Source organism: Coloeus monedula (assembly GCF_965178545.1).
Source record: "Coloeus monedula genome assembly, chromosome: 2".
In the NCBI taxonomy this organism is placed as follows: Eukaryota; Metazoa; Chordata; class Aves; order Passeriformes; family Corvidae; genus Coloeus; species Coloeus monedula.
In genome coordinates this window covers 51,220,914-51,239,985 of record NC_138782.1, presented here as the reverse complement: position 1 = coordinate 51,239,985, position 19,072 = coordinate 51,220,914, and the positions used below count along the sequence as shown (strand labels likewise).

Here is a 19,072-nt window from a genome sequence, read left to right as displayed (position 1 = left end):
CTTGATGTTGCCACTCAGAATATGGAAGAAATATTTTAGCATAAGGCAAATACAGGTGAAGGCTGTATTAACTCCTTATTGATGCATCAGATTTTAAAAATAACAGGCTTCAGATCCCAAATCCTGCTGATTTGAAAATATCATCTGTTCCCCATCCTGTCTGCTTGTATTGCAACTTTTTAAACAAGTAGCAGTATGGTCAGAGACTATTATGTTACTGACTGTTAATAACAACAAACATATATTGACTTAGCTGAGGATGAAAGCACAAATGAAGACTCCAAGAAAAATTATGCTCTTTTAGGGAGAACTCTGATAACATTTAGAAATAAAGCTAATTATTTAATTGCATAAATTGAATTATAATGACCTTCTTAATAAAATATTTTACCTCATTTCTACTAAAGTTACTAGGAATTTTTATGGTTTTCTTACTGTTTGACAGCCTCCTTCTGAACCTTTGGGACCATACCAAGTTTTGGAGGTTTAAGAGGAAGAACATTTACTAATTCCCAATTCACACTGGCATAATTAATTAAAAGCAGCTAAAGAACTGTCTAGAGACTTCATTAGATTTCAGCTTCTTTGTTTGCCAAAGAACTGTGTTATATAGTAATGAAAAATGCAAGTAGGTGGAAGTGAGATTTTAAATCTGGCCAACTTAATTGAATAAAAGCAGTTGAAATCCTATTTCATCTTGCCGACAGCTGCTGCAGCTATTTATAGTCAAGTAAACAAAAATGTTTTGATATTTACATGTCATATGTAGTATTTGGTGACTGGAAGGTTAGTGTGAGGCCTTCTCTTGATTTTGTTAGTAATTGACCTGAGGAGAGTTTTAAGTTTTTCCGTAGCACATGTGGAGAAATACTGCTCTGTGCACAGGGGCACAGTGATGGTCCAAGATCAGGCACATTTACTATGCAAAGGACATTGCTTGCCATTTCATCTTGGACAGAATAATATTTCCTAGGCACTCTCTCATTTTTTTTCAATACATCCTTCCCTCTTTTTCTTCCTTTTTTTCATCTCTACTCCTCTACTATCTTCTCCTCCTTTTTATTTTTTTTTGTTTGTTTGTTTTTAGTCTCCATGGTTCATGCTCCAATTTTACGGCATAAAATCCTCTGATTCTCACTTGTTTATGGCTGGTGGTTGGATCTAATTAATGTGTACTTCTCCATTCAGATGTTCTCCCTCTAGTGTCTCTCCCTTTTTCTAATTTCACTGGTTGCATTCAGTCATCTACTCAAATTCCACAAATTATCAGGATCTTAATTGTTTTTGTGGTGGGGTGAGTGACAACAGCCGTGTCGACTCTGGTTTTGTAGCTGCAATACCTCATTTAGCTTCAGAACAGTTGGAACCACAAAGTATAAAATACCTAGTGTCAATAGAATTTAATTTTTACAGGTGATAAAAAATTACTTTTCTCACTAAAGCTGAGGCTCAAATTAATTAAAAAAAAAAATCCAAGCCATAAAAAGAGTCTATTCACCTCAGTTAGGCATGCAGAAATTATTACAAGTAATTTACACTTCCTTTTGAAAATTTGCTTCCTGATTACTGTCTGCTTTATGGTAATACTTCAGTTAAACTGGAAAACTTAACCTTTTAATAGTCTTTAAGTTTATTAGATATGTGAAATATTTGCCTCTTGAAATTTTGGAATTATTTACATCATCAAATATAACCACTAGCATGAAATAAAACAAGCAAAAATGTGAGAAGCAACTGTTATATCATGGTAACTGTGAATCATAGACTTTTTAAGGTTTGAAAAGACTCTAAGATCATTGTGTCCAACCATTAACCCAGCACAGCCAAGTCCATCACTAAACCATGTCCATAACCATGCCATGGTTTAGTTGATGAGGAGGTGTTAGGTCATAGGTTGGACTTGATGATCTCAAAGGTCTTTTCCAACCTAGTTAATTCTGTGAGTCTGTGATTCACACTCTTCTGTAGATAATTTGGGATTATCCTGAACAGTCCAGGACCCATTAAACACAGTTACTGTGGGTAACCCCCCTTCAGTGTAATATTATTACTTCATTGTAATATTACACTATTCAGTGTAATCACTGATCTGCTGTGCCTAACCTTTATTCCCTCCTTTCTACCTATTGTTTTTCTCATGATCTGCTTAATACCTTTAGAAAACCTTTGGGGAAATCATGCCAAGAGATCCCTGGGAATCCAAGATAATATGTTAACCAGATTTTCATAACCCTATATGTCTTCTAATTCTACATAGGAACACTAACAGAGTTGTATCCAGCAACAAAAGTCATCCTGAATCTTCCTTTTTTGTTGCACTTATCTTTATTTTCATTCCTTCTATCCTTTATTATAGTTCCTATCATGCCGTCTGTATGGGTGTCTGATTTGCACATCATTTTTTCTCCCAGATTTCCCCTGGATGTCTTTCTAAAACCTAAGGACATATTTTCCAACTTTTTTCCTTTAGTACTGAGGGTGATTAAATGATAAGTGGCACACTACAGCTAACAGTTCAGCCATTTAATATTTTACTGGCTATAAAATGCAGATTGACCGTTATTTTGAACCAGATACTTCTGTTCATTTTATCAATTTATTTTAAAGCCTTTGATAGCTTTTGCTGCTGCTGTTGTCTTCAGTCCCATCTTTTCCTTCTACATTTAGATTCTGTCACTAGAGAAGAAATAGGTCATTCATTGAAGCCTCTTCTCTTTTTGTGGGGGAAAAGGCACTTACGAAAATTTTCACTGAGCTATTTTTGCTAGTTAATATCTGTTGGTATTTCTGTATTTTTAATAGCAGAGTTTTTCTGGCTGAACTGATAGTTCTCTACAATTATCTGTGTAAATCCCTTGCAAAGGGGAGAAGTGAGCACTGGGAGTGGGAGTTATGATAATAGGAACACAGGATGGTGTAAAGTGGACTTTTGCAACATTGGAAATTTTGCTCCTTCATTTTGATGAGGACAGTGAACTATATTTTATTTGCCAACCAAACTACTATAAATAATGGACAAAGAAAACTCTCTAAAAGTGATCCTGTTTTTAATAACTGCCTTGAGGATTCTTGTGTATGTGCATCCCAGATAACTGTATCTGATCACATGGGGAGTGACATGTTATTCTCCGGAAAAGCCACCTCCATATCCTTTGTTACTGTTCCTGAGCTTTGATGGCATTTTTCCTTGATGTGTGTCTCAATGACAACAATTATAAAGCTGCTAACTCCTGGTGGACTTTAAAATCAGAGCACTCTTCCCATAGAAAAAAATACATTATTTTCAGTACTTTATGCTCTCAGTTTGCTGGAGGTATGAAAATTGTTATAAAGAAATTGTATTGTTCTTTATTGAATTGAGTGCAGTGAAAGAGGCAGTTATTTTTCTAGCTGTGGCTGCTGTGTGTTCTTTTGTGTTTTCTGAACTGCCTGGTCATAAGTGGGTGTTCTGTGATTATGATAGCAATGCATGGCAATGACACAAAGTTAATGGTTGGTGCAATAGCAAGTCATATCAAAACAGAGACTAAAAAAAGTGTCATGATTCATCTTGACCAGAAGTAATCACTGAGAGATTTAGTGCTACCTACTGCTTACCCTCACCCAACTTCAGAATCTCCACTCTAGCTGATGTCCCTCTGACTCGACAATATTATCTTCTGCAGTCCCTTCAGGAACAAATATTTTGTGCACTGAAAAAGCCTGTGCTTACTTTTCATATTTGCTGGCCACAAATCCAAGTGGTGCAACAACCACACTGGTTATCCACATGCCCCAGATGTGCCAAGCCTTAAAGACGGGTCTCCTCCTTTAAAACCCCATCCCAGATATAAAACTGTCTATGGCAGTGCTGATTGGTCACATGCTTGGACTGTGCTTTTGTAAATGCTCCAGTGCTTGTGGTGTCCAAGCAGAGTTGACTGAGAGGGAGAGCTTTGCCTTCCCTTGAGTGTGACAAAGAAGGGGAGAAGCAATGGCACTGTGGTGTGGCCAAGAAAGCACACCATCCCACAGGGCACCAGATCTTAGGGAACCGTGACGTAAAATACATTTCCTGGCTAATACTAACATGCACAAATTCTTAGGTGTCATGTGCAGAATGAATCACATACTTCCCCACCGAGCATTTGCAGCCAAACAATTTGGTCACATGTCTGCAGACTCAGCTGCTGGAGGCGAGAAAAGTAGGAAGATCTGGTGTGCTAGCAGCAACTGGCAAGCAGTATACAAGAAAACCTGAAATAGAAGCATAATAATTATAATACTGAGTAGAAGTAGTCTGTGTCCAGTATTTGGGTCTTTTACAGATGCTTGAAACTGTGGAACAAGATTTCAACTGGGAGAATTCTCAAAAACAGTGTATTTGCAGTAATTGGATTTTTTGTAAATATTTTTTTTGTCTTTAGCAGGTTTGCTCAAAAGGGTGCACATATGACTTCAAATATTAGCTCAGAGTTTCATACTGGAGGAGGGAATGAGTGAAGTGTTCCGAAATGTCTTATGGAGATAAGTTCAGAGAGTCATTAGGGAAAACAAGACACACAGATTTTGATTTTCTCTATTTCTCCTTAAGGAAGCATGGGAATCAAAGCTTAAACCAAAAAGTTGCAGTTTCAGAGGAAGAGCCAGAGGGAAAAACAGGAAACCCATACTTCAAAGGAGTTTGTATTTCACCCTTCTATCATTTCAATTTAAAGAGACAAGAGATATCTGTATATAGAAAAGCAAAAATCTGTGATTTCTACAAAATTGAAAATAGAAAAATTAAAGAATAGTAATAGTGAAATTGAGGAAAAGGTTTATAAATGCTGACTTTCATTGGTAGGTACAGAGGTAGATTCCACCACTGGAATGCTTGATTGCTGGTGTGATATTGATTGGTACTATTAAAAAATTGAGGTGGGAGATGACAGGGAAACTATAAAGGGAATTTTAAACATTATCAGGCCAATTTTCATTACTGTATTGATGCCTGAGATGGCCACCTAAAAACAGAGACTAGACAAGAATAAGGGAAAAAAGATAGGTATTTATTTGAAGGGCCTTCAAGGTACATCCTGGAGAATTAAAAGGCTACGCCCAAGATGGACCTTGGGGCACGAGTTCTTCACCCTTTTATAAATTTGGTCCATTTGCATATCAGGATCAATTCTCCAATTACAACCGTAGTTAATGATGTAATTACCCCAAGTTTACTCTCCTCTTCAGAGGCCTTAGTTTACATGTTTTGGGCCTGGGACTATCTAGGTGTTCTTGGAGAGCAAACCTAGAGAGGCTTTGTTATGTCTAACTAGCATAAGAGAATAGTAGTTAACAGGCCACAAGAAACTTCAGTTACACACTAGGCAGTACAGGATTTGAAAAATATAAAAGTTAAAACCTAAGGCATCAGTGTCCTAAATGAACTGTGACCAAATCTAGTTACCAAATTGTGCCATGTTCTGTTTTGCCTGGTAGTTAAGTTTACCTGTTGGTTACAGCTTGGATGGATTTCCTCCAGCCTCTGTAGCGGCATGTTTCCTGTTCACCAAACAAACACCACAAACAAATATTCCAGAGGTGAAGTTATAGCACATCTCAGTGCCAGCACCTCACTCCTCATTTGTCTGTTTCTTGAGACCTCATGTTTCAGCTCCAATTATTTTTTATTATTTTTGGTCAACATGAAAGCTTTGGTTGTCACCTCAAGTCATTGCATTTTGACATGTCAGGGGTCTGCCTTTCAAGATACAAATTTATTAAGAGAATAAAGGCAGACTTTAATAGGACATAGCAACAGTTAATGTGTAGTCAGCTGAAATGCAGTGGGAAACAACCACATAAAAAACTTAACAGGCAATACTTAAAAAGTTTTCAAATGGAGGGTTTGTGTGTTGCTAGCAGGGAGATGCAGCTTATTTTTCAAGGACCCCTTTTTTTCCCCTCCAATTTGATAATTCCTTTTTTTTTTTTTTGCTTTTTCATTTCCTGTGAGTGAATAAAGGTTTTTACTTTGTTTTTGTTTTGTTCTTTCCAGAAACCATAGGCCAGCTTCCCCTTTCCTTCAGTCTTTCATGGTGACATGATTTCTGTTGGTCTTATCTGGATAAAAGTATTTCAGATTTAGGTCAGTCCCCATTCACCTTGTGAGCCCAAAAGGAAGGACTGTTAGTGTGTCCCTATAACAGAGCAATGAAGAAAACGCTCTTGGATCAGGCATGAGAAGTAGGACATGGTGATTATGTGGATGATTATGATCAGATTTGTTGCTAATACAGTATCTAAATCTTGTCAATACAGTATTTAAATACCAACTGTATAACCTAGTACAGTGGATTATAGTATAATCAGGTTGTGGTCCTTCCTGTTGAGTCAGTAAGACTCCCTTTCTAAACTCTGAGAAGTAACTTCTCTAAGACTAAACTTCTCTGAGAAGTCTGAGCATGGCTGAGTCCACTTAGTCTCAGATTTATTCAACAGTTGATGCTTAAAGGCTTATAATATAAGCAGGTTTGGCTAGAAATGTACAGGTTTGCAGTCTTTGGTCTTGCAGAATTCACAGTTACAAAGCTACTCTAGGATTTTATCTCTGCATTTGACTGGACCTTAGGGCATTTTATTCACCTTCCAAAATGTTCCTCACCTTCGGCTGGATGTTCTCTGCCAACATCGCTGTTGGGGGGAGTTTCCACCCAGAAGTTATCTCCAGCCTTGGAAGACCAGTTTGCGCAGTGGACCAGTCTCCAGAAGCATTTTATACCTTTTTCAGGCAGATGCAAATAAAAGTCAGTCACAAGCATCTCATCTCCCCATCCCTGGAATACACTAATCATGTGAGCATCCAGAAACTCCTCCTGAAATACTCACCTGGTGTTCTTATCTTAGGACAAACCACACTGCCCATCAGAGACAGTGGCAGAAAGGGACGTGGTGAGGGGAGGATGCAGGAAGACCCAGCTGTCTTTCATCACTTTCACACTGTCTGTTCTGCTGGATGTTTTTGTGAAGAAAGTAGTCAATGTTTCAGGTGTGCATCACTGTTTCTAGACTTGGGACGCACTATATGCTACACATCAGTTCAGACTGTAAGGGTGGAAATTACCATGCCTTGGGCAAATGAGGACTCATAGTCCATCTTTGGTAAGTTTTCCTCCTTACCTGGTGAGTGATGCTCCTACCAAAGCCTCTGCCCTGCTAATGGCATCAGCAGGCACAGTCTAGAACAAGAAAAATCCTACCTATTTAGGTAAGAAGCTTTGTTGACAGATAACATGGTTTGTGATTGTTATCTTGAAATCAAGTATGAATCTCATTTTAATTGTGTTTGGGTAAATAGTGCCTCTTCCTTCACCAACTGTTTTATCCTTCTTGAAATGACTCTCACCAAGTGCTGCTCTCCTTACAAATTCAATCCTTCAGATGGACAAAAGAGAGGTTTACGGTGTTGTGGGTGTTCAAGAATGTTTCTAGCTGTTTTATTTTCTCCTCTTTAAACACCACAGTCAGGCCAAGACAGTGAGCCTCTCCTACGCTTTATGTCAGCGTGAGAAGCAGGTTGTATTTTATTACTCTAATCCTTTGCAGCTTGTGTTCACACTGGCAATGAAATGACAGCAGGAGTGAGGCGAAAGTAAGTGATAAAGTCTTGGCATTCCACACTTACAGTGAATGTGTGCTTGTGAAGTTCTGACTCATTAATTCTTTTTCCAGGCTGCTGTGTGGCTTAGCAATGCACTACAGTACTGTGATGGATTTTAGATTCGACAAATAACCCAGAATACCAAACTATTTACTGTTTCATGGAAAAGGAAGTTTTCATTTGTTTGACATTTTTGGATCCAAAAAAACCCCAAAAAACTTACAAGTTTGGGGTTTTCACTGTTTTTTACATCAAAAAGCAATTTTAAGGACGCAAAATGCCCCAAGTCACGTTCCTTGTAGGAAATCTGTCCACATAGAATGTAAGACAGGCTCCAGAAAAGGATGTTTGAAAGTGGAGCACAATTGGAAAATAGTTTTCATTTCTCACTCCCTCAGACATTACTTCAAGGTGCTTCAGATGTTGCGAGACTATAATAGTATGATACCACAAAGTGTTTTACGGACTTCAGAGTAAAAATAAATATAGATACCACATCACCTGTAGACCTGAGATGTGTAAGAGTAAATGGAATCCACACTAATCACTGAAAAGATACCCTCTAAGGGGTTTCAAAGCACAGAAACATGTTTATTCCAAAGAAAACAAGGAACATTCATCCTTTTTAATTCCCTCCTGTGGACATTATAATAAGAAACAACTTGTTCCACCAATACTACCATACCCTGCAATATAAGATGAACAAACTGTCATTACTCTATGCAATAATTATTACAGTAAGGAGAAAACTGCACTATGTTAAAAAGAAAATATCAAAACTCAACTACCAGGGTATGTTTTTCATTCCTTAGATTTCATCAGGTTTACATTGTCCCAAAGCGTTGAAAATATCTGACTCTTGTATAACAAAGTATATTAAAAATGACTGACATTTAATCTGTCAAGATCACTGTCTTCTAATGGCACAGCAGATGGCTGGGCAATATTACTTCTCACAAAAATGATTTCTGATCAATCCATGTACATGTGTTGTTCACTTCACCCACTCAGCTAAATAAAGTTCAACAGCAGAGTGAACCATGGAATTTTTAGCTTTTTCTGAGCTTTTAGCCCAGCAATAATATACACATTAAGAATCAAACCTACATCCAAAGCGTTATTTTGATTTTATATAAAATATTTTGTATCCTGTTGAAATGCAACAGGCTCATAAAGATGTATTTCTGTCTTTCACCTGAGGCGTTCTTCTTCCATTAGCTATTGTAACTCTCAACACTTCCCTATTTTTAGCTATAAAAATTATAATTGGTTTGGGTAAATTTGTTTTTTGAATATTCCATTCCACTTTTCCACAGTATAATTACTAGGAAGTGTCTGGAACCTTAAATCAGATAATTAATATCTTCAAAACAAGGAAGCTTCAGTCTACTCCGTTCTACCAGTTACACCTCCAGGAGCTCTGTCTTCCTCAGATTTTTTACATGGCATCTCTGGCTGCAGTTTTTATTCATATAGCAGCTTTATAGCAGCTGACTGCTATAGCAGCTGACTTTACAGCAGCTGACTGCCATTTGAATTATACCTTCTCAGCGAGGCTATCTGGGTGTGACTGAGGATTGGGAAATAATAGTTGTGTAGATACCACATACGATTTCTGTGTGCATCTGTGTACACTTGCCATCTAAAAAAACAGTATTTTTTTTTGTTTTTGTCTGTTCCCCCAAGTTTTTGAGTTTGTATTCTGAATACATATAAACATTACTCTTTCCACCTGGCAACCGTTATGTCTAAAAACATTTCTTTCAGACTTCTTTTTTCTTCTTATCAAATGTACTTTGTAGACATTTTTGATGTTCCTAATCCATGTTTGCCATTTTTCCAGATGAAATTTGCTTCTTAAGTGAAAATCCGCTAACTTCATGTGCAGGAATAGCTGGAAAATATAGAAGCTGTCTGTATTTAAATTCTAGGAATTTAGGCATGTTGAGTTAGTCTGCTGCTGGCTTCATTTTCCTTTTCAAGCTCATGGGTTTGTTTCCTAAATCCTACTCTTGTACTTCATTGGCTTCTTAGTAGTTATTTTTCAGTCTGATTTTAGCAAATTGAGATGTATATCAAAGCATTGCCTTTGTTGTCTGTAATACACTGGACAACCCCTTGCTTGGAGATTAGAAACCTCCTGAGTGCTGAGTTTCTTTCTGTGCTTTTCTACTGCTGCTGTGCAGAGAGCATCAGCACTAGTCCTCTACCAGCCTGGTGTGAGGTAGGAATACAGTCTTGTGCCTGTTACTCACTGGGTATAATTTTGTAACACTCAAGGTATGAGCTACAGTGGATCTTGTGTGGATATTAAAAGGGAGTATTTGTGCATTTATATTCATTTAATGCTGGAATAAATTTATTGTTTGATAGCCATAAAAAAATAAAATTAATTGTCTATTAGTTAAGGAAAGAAAAAGCAAAATTTAGATGTCCATATTAAGGCTCAGTGGCTGAAGGGACAAAGATACACCTTAGCATTGAGTCAGTGTGGATTCCAGCTGAATGAGATTGCCTGAGGTAAGAGTATAACAACTTTACTCTCCATACATAACTGGAGAAGAGATATAGGCTGCTATAGGGACTAATTCAGACCTTAAGTAACTTTAATTGGCTTCTGAAGAAGGCCAGGTCACTCTTGCATATATATGACTCAATGGTCAGGGAGAGAAGTACAAGTTCTTACTGCTACTCTACCCAGCCTTGCCTGGAGTATAGGCTGTTCTGGCAGGAGCTTTCAAATAGTTTCTTCTCCAATTGTTTTCATCCCTTTTTTATGTTCTATGTTCCACTTCTGCTTGACCCATCTAGAGTCACAGAGCTGTAATACAGTTCAAGCTGAGAGGGACCTCAGGAGGACTCCAGTCCTACTCCTTGCTCAAATCAGTGTAAAGTCAAACATCTTACCCTGAACTTTATCTGTTCAGTTCTTGAAACCCTCCAAGGATGCATATTGCACAGCGTGTCTGAGCAGCCTCTCCTGCTGCTTGGCTGAAAATCAGAACTATACCTGGTTTGGTTTATTACCATTTTCTCTTTTATTTATTTCCTCATTTATTTGCTTTATTGCCCTGAAACTCAATGGAGGTTTTGGCTCCCTCATTTTGAAATCTCCTTTTAGGTATTGGAAAGGTACTTCTGGACACCTCCAAAACCTTCTTTTTTCCAGTCTGACCAAGTCCAGTTCCTGCAATCTCTCCTTATATGGTGCATGCTCCAGCCCTAGTGATCTTGGTGGACTCCCACTCGACTCACTCAAAGTTTGTTGATATTCTTCTTGTAGTGCAATGGACATGTTAATCATAACTGGACAAAGTAGTCCAGATGCACTCTAAAAATAGCTGTGTAAAAGAAAATAATGTGAGCTCCTTGTGATAATGAAAAATATTACAATTCAGAATCCAGGAAGCACATGAAACAAATCTGGAGCCTATTTAGTGTATGCTAAATCAGAAGAGAATACACTCTCATCTGTGTCAGAGCTCCCTGGCAAGCCCTGTCACCCTTGTCTGAGAATGCCCTTCTCTAGAAAACTCAGCACATTTCTTCCTTTTTTTCTCTCATTCCATGAAGATACATAATATATGCAAAAATAAAGCTTTTTGGAATTGGAAATAAATTGCAATGTGAAGAACAAAGAAAAGCTTAATGAAATTAAAAGGCAGATGAATTGAAACAAAGTAAAATATTGGAGTGACTGACACACTGCAGAAAGCATTGACTCAAAATTTGTGATCCAAGGGATAATAGAATTTAGCATCTTGAAATGAATGAATAACAACAATGTATTATTAGAAGTAGGGCAAAGTCCAGATGGTGATTTACAGATATTGCAAGCACAAGGAACAAAGCAACTCCTTTCTTTCTGTTAGAGAGATTTCTTATAGGCTTGCAACTGGGAAAAATCTAAACAGCATTGTGGTGTTGTACATCAGGCCAGAGAGCTCACTGCTAGAGAGGGTGTGTTGTATTTTGCAACAAATATTTGGTGTCAAATAAACCTTGGTAGGGTTATGTGCTCTCAGTTAAGTACTGTCCAGATCCCCTTTTTTGTTCCTTTCACATGCTTGCTGGCTTTGGGTTAGACTAAAGATGTCCCACTGCTTCTCCTGTATCTCCTATGCGAGTCAATGTCTTCAGGTGAGCAAAGGGTGAAGGTGGGAATTTTTTGTGATGCAGAAGAAGTATGGGTAAATAAATAAGCCTTCTCATATTGAAAATAATAATGGGTGAAACACAAGTGAATGTCTTTCTGTGTTTGTCAGCAAGAACACAAATGTCAGGACTTGCATTTCTTTCTGTGTGATGACGCTTTACTGCTGGTCTGGTGCTGCAGTGGTGTTTTTAAGAGTCAGGACAAGACAAATCTGTGTTTGCCATTGCTGAATGCAGAATTATAGGCAATAGGAACAAATGAGCACTTCTTAGAGGATGAATCTGGGCATTATCGAGAGAGGTTGTGGTATCTCACTCCTTTGAGTTATTCAAAAAACACTTGGACAAGGTCCTTGGCAAGTAGCTTAAGGTATCTCTGCTTGAGCAAGGGAGTTGGACAAGATGACCTTCACAGGCACCTTCCTACATCAACTATTCTTGTATCCTGTTATCCCTTGTTATTTTTTCCAGTAATAAGAAACTTTTGAGGAAATCTCTATCCTTTACAGCAGCTCTGATAAAGCTAGTGAGGAAGATACCATGTAATTGGAATCAACTATTTTAATATGTAATCAGAAACTGTTCTGAGGAAGAAAAGCAGGCTGCACTATCAGGGTAGAAATGATAGCTGTTTTCAGCTTCAGAACAAGTGAGTGAACATTACAGCTACCTTTTAATGTTGATGTAAGTAGTGGAACTGCAGCTACAAGTGGCACACTTAAAAACTATTTGTTAAGGAAAGTGTTTTTTTGGTTGCACCATTATATTACATAGAAAAAGACAGCTCTTTCATGATGGTAGGACTTGGATTGAGAAAAACAGGGTTATCTGCAGGATATCAGGTGAATCTTAACAACAAACTCAATTGCTGAAAAGAAGTTATTTAACTTTTTAAGTTTATCTTTCTTTTTTTTCTTGGAACAGTTGAAGCTCTGCATTTGGGAACTCTGATGGCAGCACATGGCTATTTCTTTCCAATCTCAGACCATGTTCTAACACTGAAGGATGATGGCACCTTTTATCGATTCCAGGTAAGTATTTTCAATATGTCCTTGACTTGCATAAATGGAGGCTCAAAGGCCTTACGGAAAAGTTCATAGCAAATTTAACCATACTTTGTTTCTTACATAACCTGGTAAAGAGTAGAAATTCCCCTAAAAATAAAAAAAGGTAGACGGATTTTGTTTATAAATTGTCAGCAAAATCTTAAGATGATAATGTCCATTTTGATATCTGGAATAAAAGTGTGATAATCCTAAACGTGGAACTATCTCTCATGAAGTAAATTAATGCAGTTCTTTGGAAATATAATAAACTAAGTTATCTTATTGCCTCTTATTCCTAGTCTAGTCTTAATTTGGAAAGGGGGAGATATTTTAAATAATAAGTCTATAGCAGAAATCTATAGAAATAATGGAGGGTAATATTTCTTTTTCTTCTTTTGCAACAATTTCCTTACTGGTAACTCAGTAGTATGGGAGTAGTGTGTATTCTTCTAGCAAGTGCAGACACATTTTTATGTTGATTTGTCAGTTCCATTGCGTACAACAAACATGCAGATGGTTCAGAACAAGCTGGAAGCATAAACATGTACGTATGTCTATACTGACACTTGCACATATATTATTCAGAAACCTACATAGTTGTATTTTACTATATTAAATTTCAAATTAAGGCCCTGGGAGCAGAAGTGTTGTTTTTCTGATAATGACTAGTGGGCCAGAATTTTGCAGAACAATATTGCTAATGACTTGAAACAAATATGACTGCAAAGTACCAGATTATGGATTCAACAGAAGGAATTAACTTTGCTTGTCATGTGCCACTTTTGACAATGGTGCTTGTGTTCTGTGTTACTATTTCTATTAGGTGGTATTCCTGGTATCACCAACATCTGCTTCAAGGTCTTTTCTAGATATTTATTGCTTTGAAATGATATGATGACTCTCATTATGAAATTGAGTTTGTTAATTCTTCTCTATTACTTCTAACTGTATTAAATACTCAGAGTAAAATAACATCTAGTAGAAAAAAATCTATTGTCTTCAAGATATATAGGTCTAAGCTTTGTCTTAAAGATTATTTAAATGAGAAGTCATCAAGAATAAAATAGTACTGAGATTGTGATCTTTAAAATGCAGAAGAAAACTGGAGGTTGGAGACCAATCATAGTTTCAAACGCTGTATTATATTAATTTCTGTACAATACTTTCAGCAATATTTTTGGCTTAAGTCCTACAGACCCACATAAGGGAAGAGAAAGACTCGTAATATTTGTATAAATCAAAATCCTAGCATGAATATAATTAAATATGCACAGCACAGTCTGGCAAGAAAGAGAATTATTATTGCATACATGCAAACAATATTATCCTATTTTCATATTTAAATCCTGTGAGTCATACAGTGCAAAAAACATGTTCTTCAGTGGAACAGAGAGTTAGATGTGTATATGGGTAATACTAAGAACAGGCATTCCAAGCCTCCTCCCCATGATCCTCTGTTACCTTTGATCCTGGAGAGAGTATTTGAGGGAAAAGGGGGTTTTTTAAGCTCATGAGGCTTCATTCTTCTCAGTGCTCAGTATAAAGAGGAGACATGGCACATGGTTAAAGGGGCTTGCTGATGTGCTTATGAGGTAGGTGGAAAGGAATCACGCAGTGGTTGAGGCTCCAGTTCTTGGCTTGGTGTCTGCATAAGCAGTGTCCAGAAGAACAAAATATACAAGGACTTATTTTTGCAGAGAATAGTACTTACTTACAAAAGTGCTAGCCATTGAATTCTGCACAGCTGCTGGCCTGCTTCCATCTCTAGCATGAGAAATAATCACCTCTGCTGGCATGATAGTCTGACTGAAGGAAAGTACAGACGAGAATTAGCTGCACTGTGGACCACTGAGAGTACTGCAGCTACCCTGCTGTGAGCTTTCCTCAGAGACGTCTACAGCCTGCATGTTTGGACGTGAAGCTTCAGTGAGGGCTAGATTGTAAAATCTTCTCAGTTTATTTACATAAGTTAAGAATTTGCACCTATTTGACAAATGCATATGAAATAAGGTGCTTTAATCAAGTGTTTCTCAGTCTGTATCTGCAGCATTTGGGTTGTTTGCTGTTCTGTGGGACCTTTTGCATTGCTATTCCTATGCCAACAATGTGACTTTGCTGTTGTGACAATGCAATTTCAGCTGTTAATGTATAGGATGAGAAAATGTTCATAGTGGTGACATACTGTTAACTGGAGCTATAACAGCAAAATTTATGTGATTATAGTTTCACGTTCCCCACCAAAAGAAGGCTAGTATAAAATCTGTTACTGAACTGTTAAATTAGAAGATGAAGAGAGCATATTCAATGGGGAAGAAAGTTTGACTGCAAATGTGTGAATTTTGCACTAGAATAGATGTTCAGGTGTTGCAGCAGGGATTACTGCAACATGTATAGGACAGCGAGGCCCATGGAAAGAAACAGGGAGCGATTCTTGAGAGAAGTTTCAGAGATCTTTATTCTCCAGCTGCATGGCCGGGGGTCTGCCGAAGAACTGAGCAGTCACGGGGCAACCAGGGTCCTCCTCGGGCAGGGGAACACAAAACAACCAATGGGGAACAGGATTGACCAGGGAGCAGGGAGCCCCCATAGGCCATGCCTCTACTCCAGGGTCCCCTCCCCCGGACCCCACGCCAAGGGGGAGGAACCCCAACATTCAGGTTCTTCACAAATTGTACCCTCTAAGTATTGGACAGGATTAGCAAATTTCTGGGTATCTTAATAGAAAGAGGAAACCATGCACCTGCCAGCACTGAAAAGTTCAGAAGCCATGCCTGCAGAGAAATTTTTGCAATATAAAGACCTAACGTACAAAAAACAGACTAGCTATAATAATGTTCTCCATGCGCTTGGTGTTTTGTTTTCCAAAGGGTGACACATTCCCACCTGTCAGTAGAATTATCTCCAGCTTGTTTTAAACCACCTTCTGTTGTATAGAAATAGCTAAAAGCAGTGGAGATTGTGCTTCATTTGGACAAATGCCCTCTTATTGGGCAAAAATTACACTTTTTCAGTTATTACTCTTGCCATCAGGAGGCAAGAGTATAGTTACGTCTGCTTTTTTAAATAATGTGAAATAAAAAAAATTCTGGATCATTCATTGACCTACTCAGGTGTTAATTAGGTTAGTTTCTGTGCTACCAATTTAATTCAAAGGAGCTGAATTTAAGTATTAATTGCCTTATTGAGAGGAAATTTTTTTATTAGGCTCAATAAGAAAAAGCAGAAACAGCTGCATTGCCTTTTCCTGGTACCTTAAACCTGGGATGAAAGAAGGAGCTGAATATTTGCTCACCATCTTCCTCTACCTGAGAGCAAATAGGTAGGAGGGCCCAAATAAGAAAAGCAAGCTTTGTCTTAGAAAGCGTATCTTCTATGGGCCAAGGACTATTCATGGAGATGTTTCACTTATGTCCATACAAGTGATATTTTTTCTGTCTTGGTGAGGAATTCCTGACTTGCCCTTTCAGCTGGTAGACTTCTGTAATATCATCCTGCAGAAAAATATGCTGATTTCCTCTACAGGTCCTAAATGCATAGTGTGTCTCTTGATGTTAATAGTGAAAAATAATATTTCCTAATATCTTTTGGTTGTAAACAAACCCCTAGGATACCCGAGAGTAGTGATAGTCACACTCCCAATTTTAAGTGAGATTAATTAATGATTTAACATAAACTAATTTTCAGAGATGAGGGTGAGGTTTTACTGTTGTTTTGTAACTTTTAAGATAAAAGGCAGAAATAACTGAGAAAAAGTGTGAAAACAGGAACAGTTTCTTGTGAAAGCATAAATCTGGTGAAGATAGCAGCAAAATTCATGGACCTTGGAAAGATGAAGGTGTGGACTTTGATGTCTTCTCCTGTTCTGCCACTGGGAACGCATTCTTGACGAGTGCATTTAACCTCTCTGGCCTTGTTTTCCCATGCCTAAATTTGGTATAAAATTATATAGCAAACACTGTAAGGATCTTGAAATAGCTTTGTTGGAAAATAGTTTAGAGTGTGAAGTGTTGTGAATACCTTGTGTCTCAGGTGGGGTTGCACTGCTTTACGCATCTCTTTGAGTCAGCCTTATTGAGCTCACTTCCTCTTGGCTCATTCTGGACCAATCTCTGGCCATTCTGAATGCTGAGTCTCTGGCTGAGCATCACAGCTCTTCAGCCACTCTCCAGAGCCTTTCTGGATCATCTACTGTGCCTTGAGGGAAGGATTTTATTGGCAGCCAGATTTTAGAAATGGAAAAGAAGCAGGTTGTCTTATCCGGCTTTTGGCAGATTTGCTTCAGCAATTGAAGGTGCAATAACTAATTCATCGTCTTTTCAGGTCAGGCTTCGCATATACAGGTTCTGTTAAGGTTTCTGAGGGAAAAAATTTTCAAATCCATGTGTCTTTCTGACTGCCCCATCAGTGCTGCTTTTGATTTTTCTAACTCCTTACTCAGACACACTTTGCCCCACACTGCTTCCCATGCTCATCCTCATTTCAGGTTAGAAAAGAGGAATCACAGAGCCAAAATTTTGTTTCCAAATTCCTCAACTTCTTTTTTAATGATTGTGAGCTAACCATGGAGCACTACTTGCTTCCTGATTGGTAGTGCTAGACTAGCAATCTTACCCTTTATCAAGAAATCATTTTTGTCAAGTGCAATGAATATAAAACAGCATGCCAGTGAGTTCTGCCATCCATCATGCAAAGCATTTGAGATTGTGCATAACTACTTTTCAGCAAAGGCTTGATTTCTGCTGTTTATAAAGACTCCCTGGTGCCTGAGCGAAGAATAGCAGTAATATGTGAAGGTTTATAAGTAATTCGAATACTCCTTCCCCATCCAAGTAATTGGATTTTAAAAAATTTCGTGGAGTGGAACGGATCAGCTTCAGAGACAGCAACTCTTTTCTTATTGCTATCAACAAGGGGTAGCTGAAAGATGCTTAGTGATTTCCCTCCTCAGTAATACAGTTTAATGCATAGAAATTAATCATGTTCTATAAAAGCTGATGGGCAACACTGATTTTTACAAGTGGCTGTTTCATTAGCTCAGATATTATTATTGATTAATTTTGAGGTAGAGCCAAAGCAGATCTATTTACTTTATCACTGGATTGCTCACAGTGCATAGCAGCCACTGCTGCTAGTTGTAGAATATGTGCTATTTTTCAGGATTTTGTTTCATATGCCTTTTTTACAGAAGGATTATGGGTTTATGTGGTTAGGTTTACCTAATGCTATTAGTGTATAACGCAACAGAACCAGTATGTGTTTGTGTGTGCAAAACCAGCTTTCTGGTTAAAAGGCATAAAGATCCTTGTAACTCTTGTTCTGAAGGCTTAAATGTATCTGCAATCACATCTGCAGTGCTAGGTAGGCCTTATTTCTCTAGCTCCTGACTTGTCCTGGATGCTGATTCAAATTACAATTAAACAAAGTGCCTCAAAAGCATACTGATAAAAACTGGCAGCATTATTTCTGCCTAGGCTGATAAACAGTACTTGAGTTTCCTTAAACTGTTCTACCACCCACCTCCCTTCAGCTATAAGTGGGATGTCATGGCAAAATGACAAGCATTCCCTCTTTAATAATTCTTCACGATGAACTGCTTCATATTTCCTTCTGAGGAAAAGTAAAATTCTTAAGTAGGAGAATTCCTTCAAATTTTCTACACTCATGAAAGATAACCAAACCCCATCAGTATTTCATAATCTTCTCTTCGAAAATGGTGAAATGGTGGCTTTGTGGTACGTTATACTGTGTCCCTACCTCTCCTGGGTGAAATCTTCACTTATGGGCTTCCAGATCATGAAGCAAGGCACACAGATTGTGTAGTATTTGTGCTACAGGAATATGTGACATTGCAAAGGATGTTATAAAATGTATTTGGGTATGTGATTTGTAACAAATAGTTGAACTAAGCTTTGTTTGCATAGCCAGCTATTTAGAAGGTAATTCATCTGAGCAAAGCCTCCCTGCATTGCTGTGGGATTTTTTTAATAGATAGATGAGAGCAGGCAGCTCTCTCCTTTGCACACATCTACTGTTCGCATTCCTGACCTCATTCCATGAGACCAGAGATCTTCTTATCAGACTCTTCTTATTTCCTAATCCTTCTGTGTTGAACAAGGCAAATCTTTCTCCCATAGTCTTCACAGATAACCTCTCTAGCAAATTCTTCTCAGAGATTGTTAAATATCTGGAGCATGAAATTGTGTGGAGACTTTTGAAACAGAAATGGAAATGTAAACTCAGCACATGCATTATG

The 19,072-nt window shown here is 37.9% G+C and overlaps 1 protein-coding gene across 13 annotated transcripts in view; it reads left to right on the top strand.

Moving 5' to 3' along the window:
• The window catches only part of RGS7 (regulator of G protein signaling 7), a gene marked incomplete at both ends in the record, with an annotated part of 239,303 nt that overhangs the window by 145,057 nt on the left and 75,174 nt on the right, over positions 1 to 19,072 (top strand). For 10 of the 13 annotated variants that reach the window (XM_082301769.1, XM_082301770.1, XM_082301774.1 and 7 more), the window contains one exon: positions 12,698 to 12,804. The exons of the other annotated variants lie outside the window; for them this stretch is intronic. In XM_082301769.1, the coding sequence (XP_082157895.1) occupies positions 12,698 to 12,804 (107 nt within the window). The remainder of the gene's footprint in view (positions 1 to 12,697; positions 12,805 to 19,072) is intronic. 13 annotated transcript variants of the gene reach the window in all.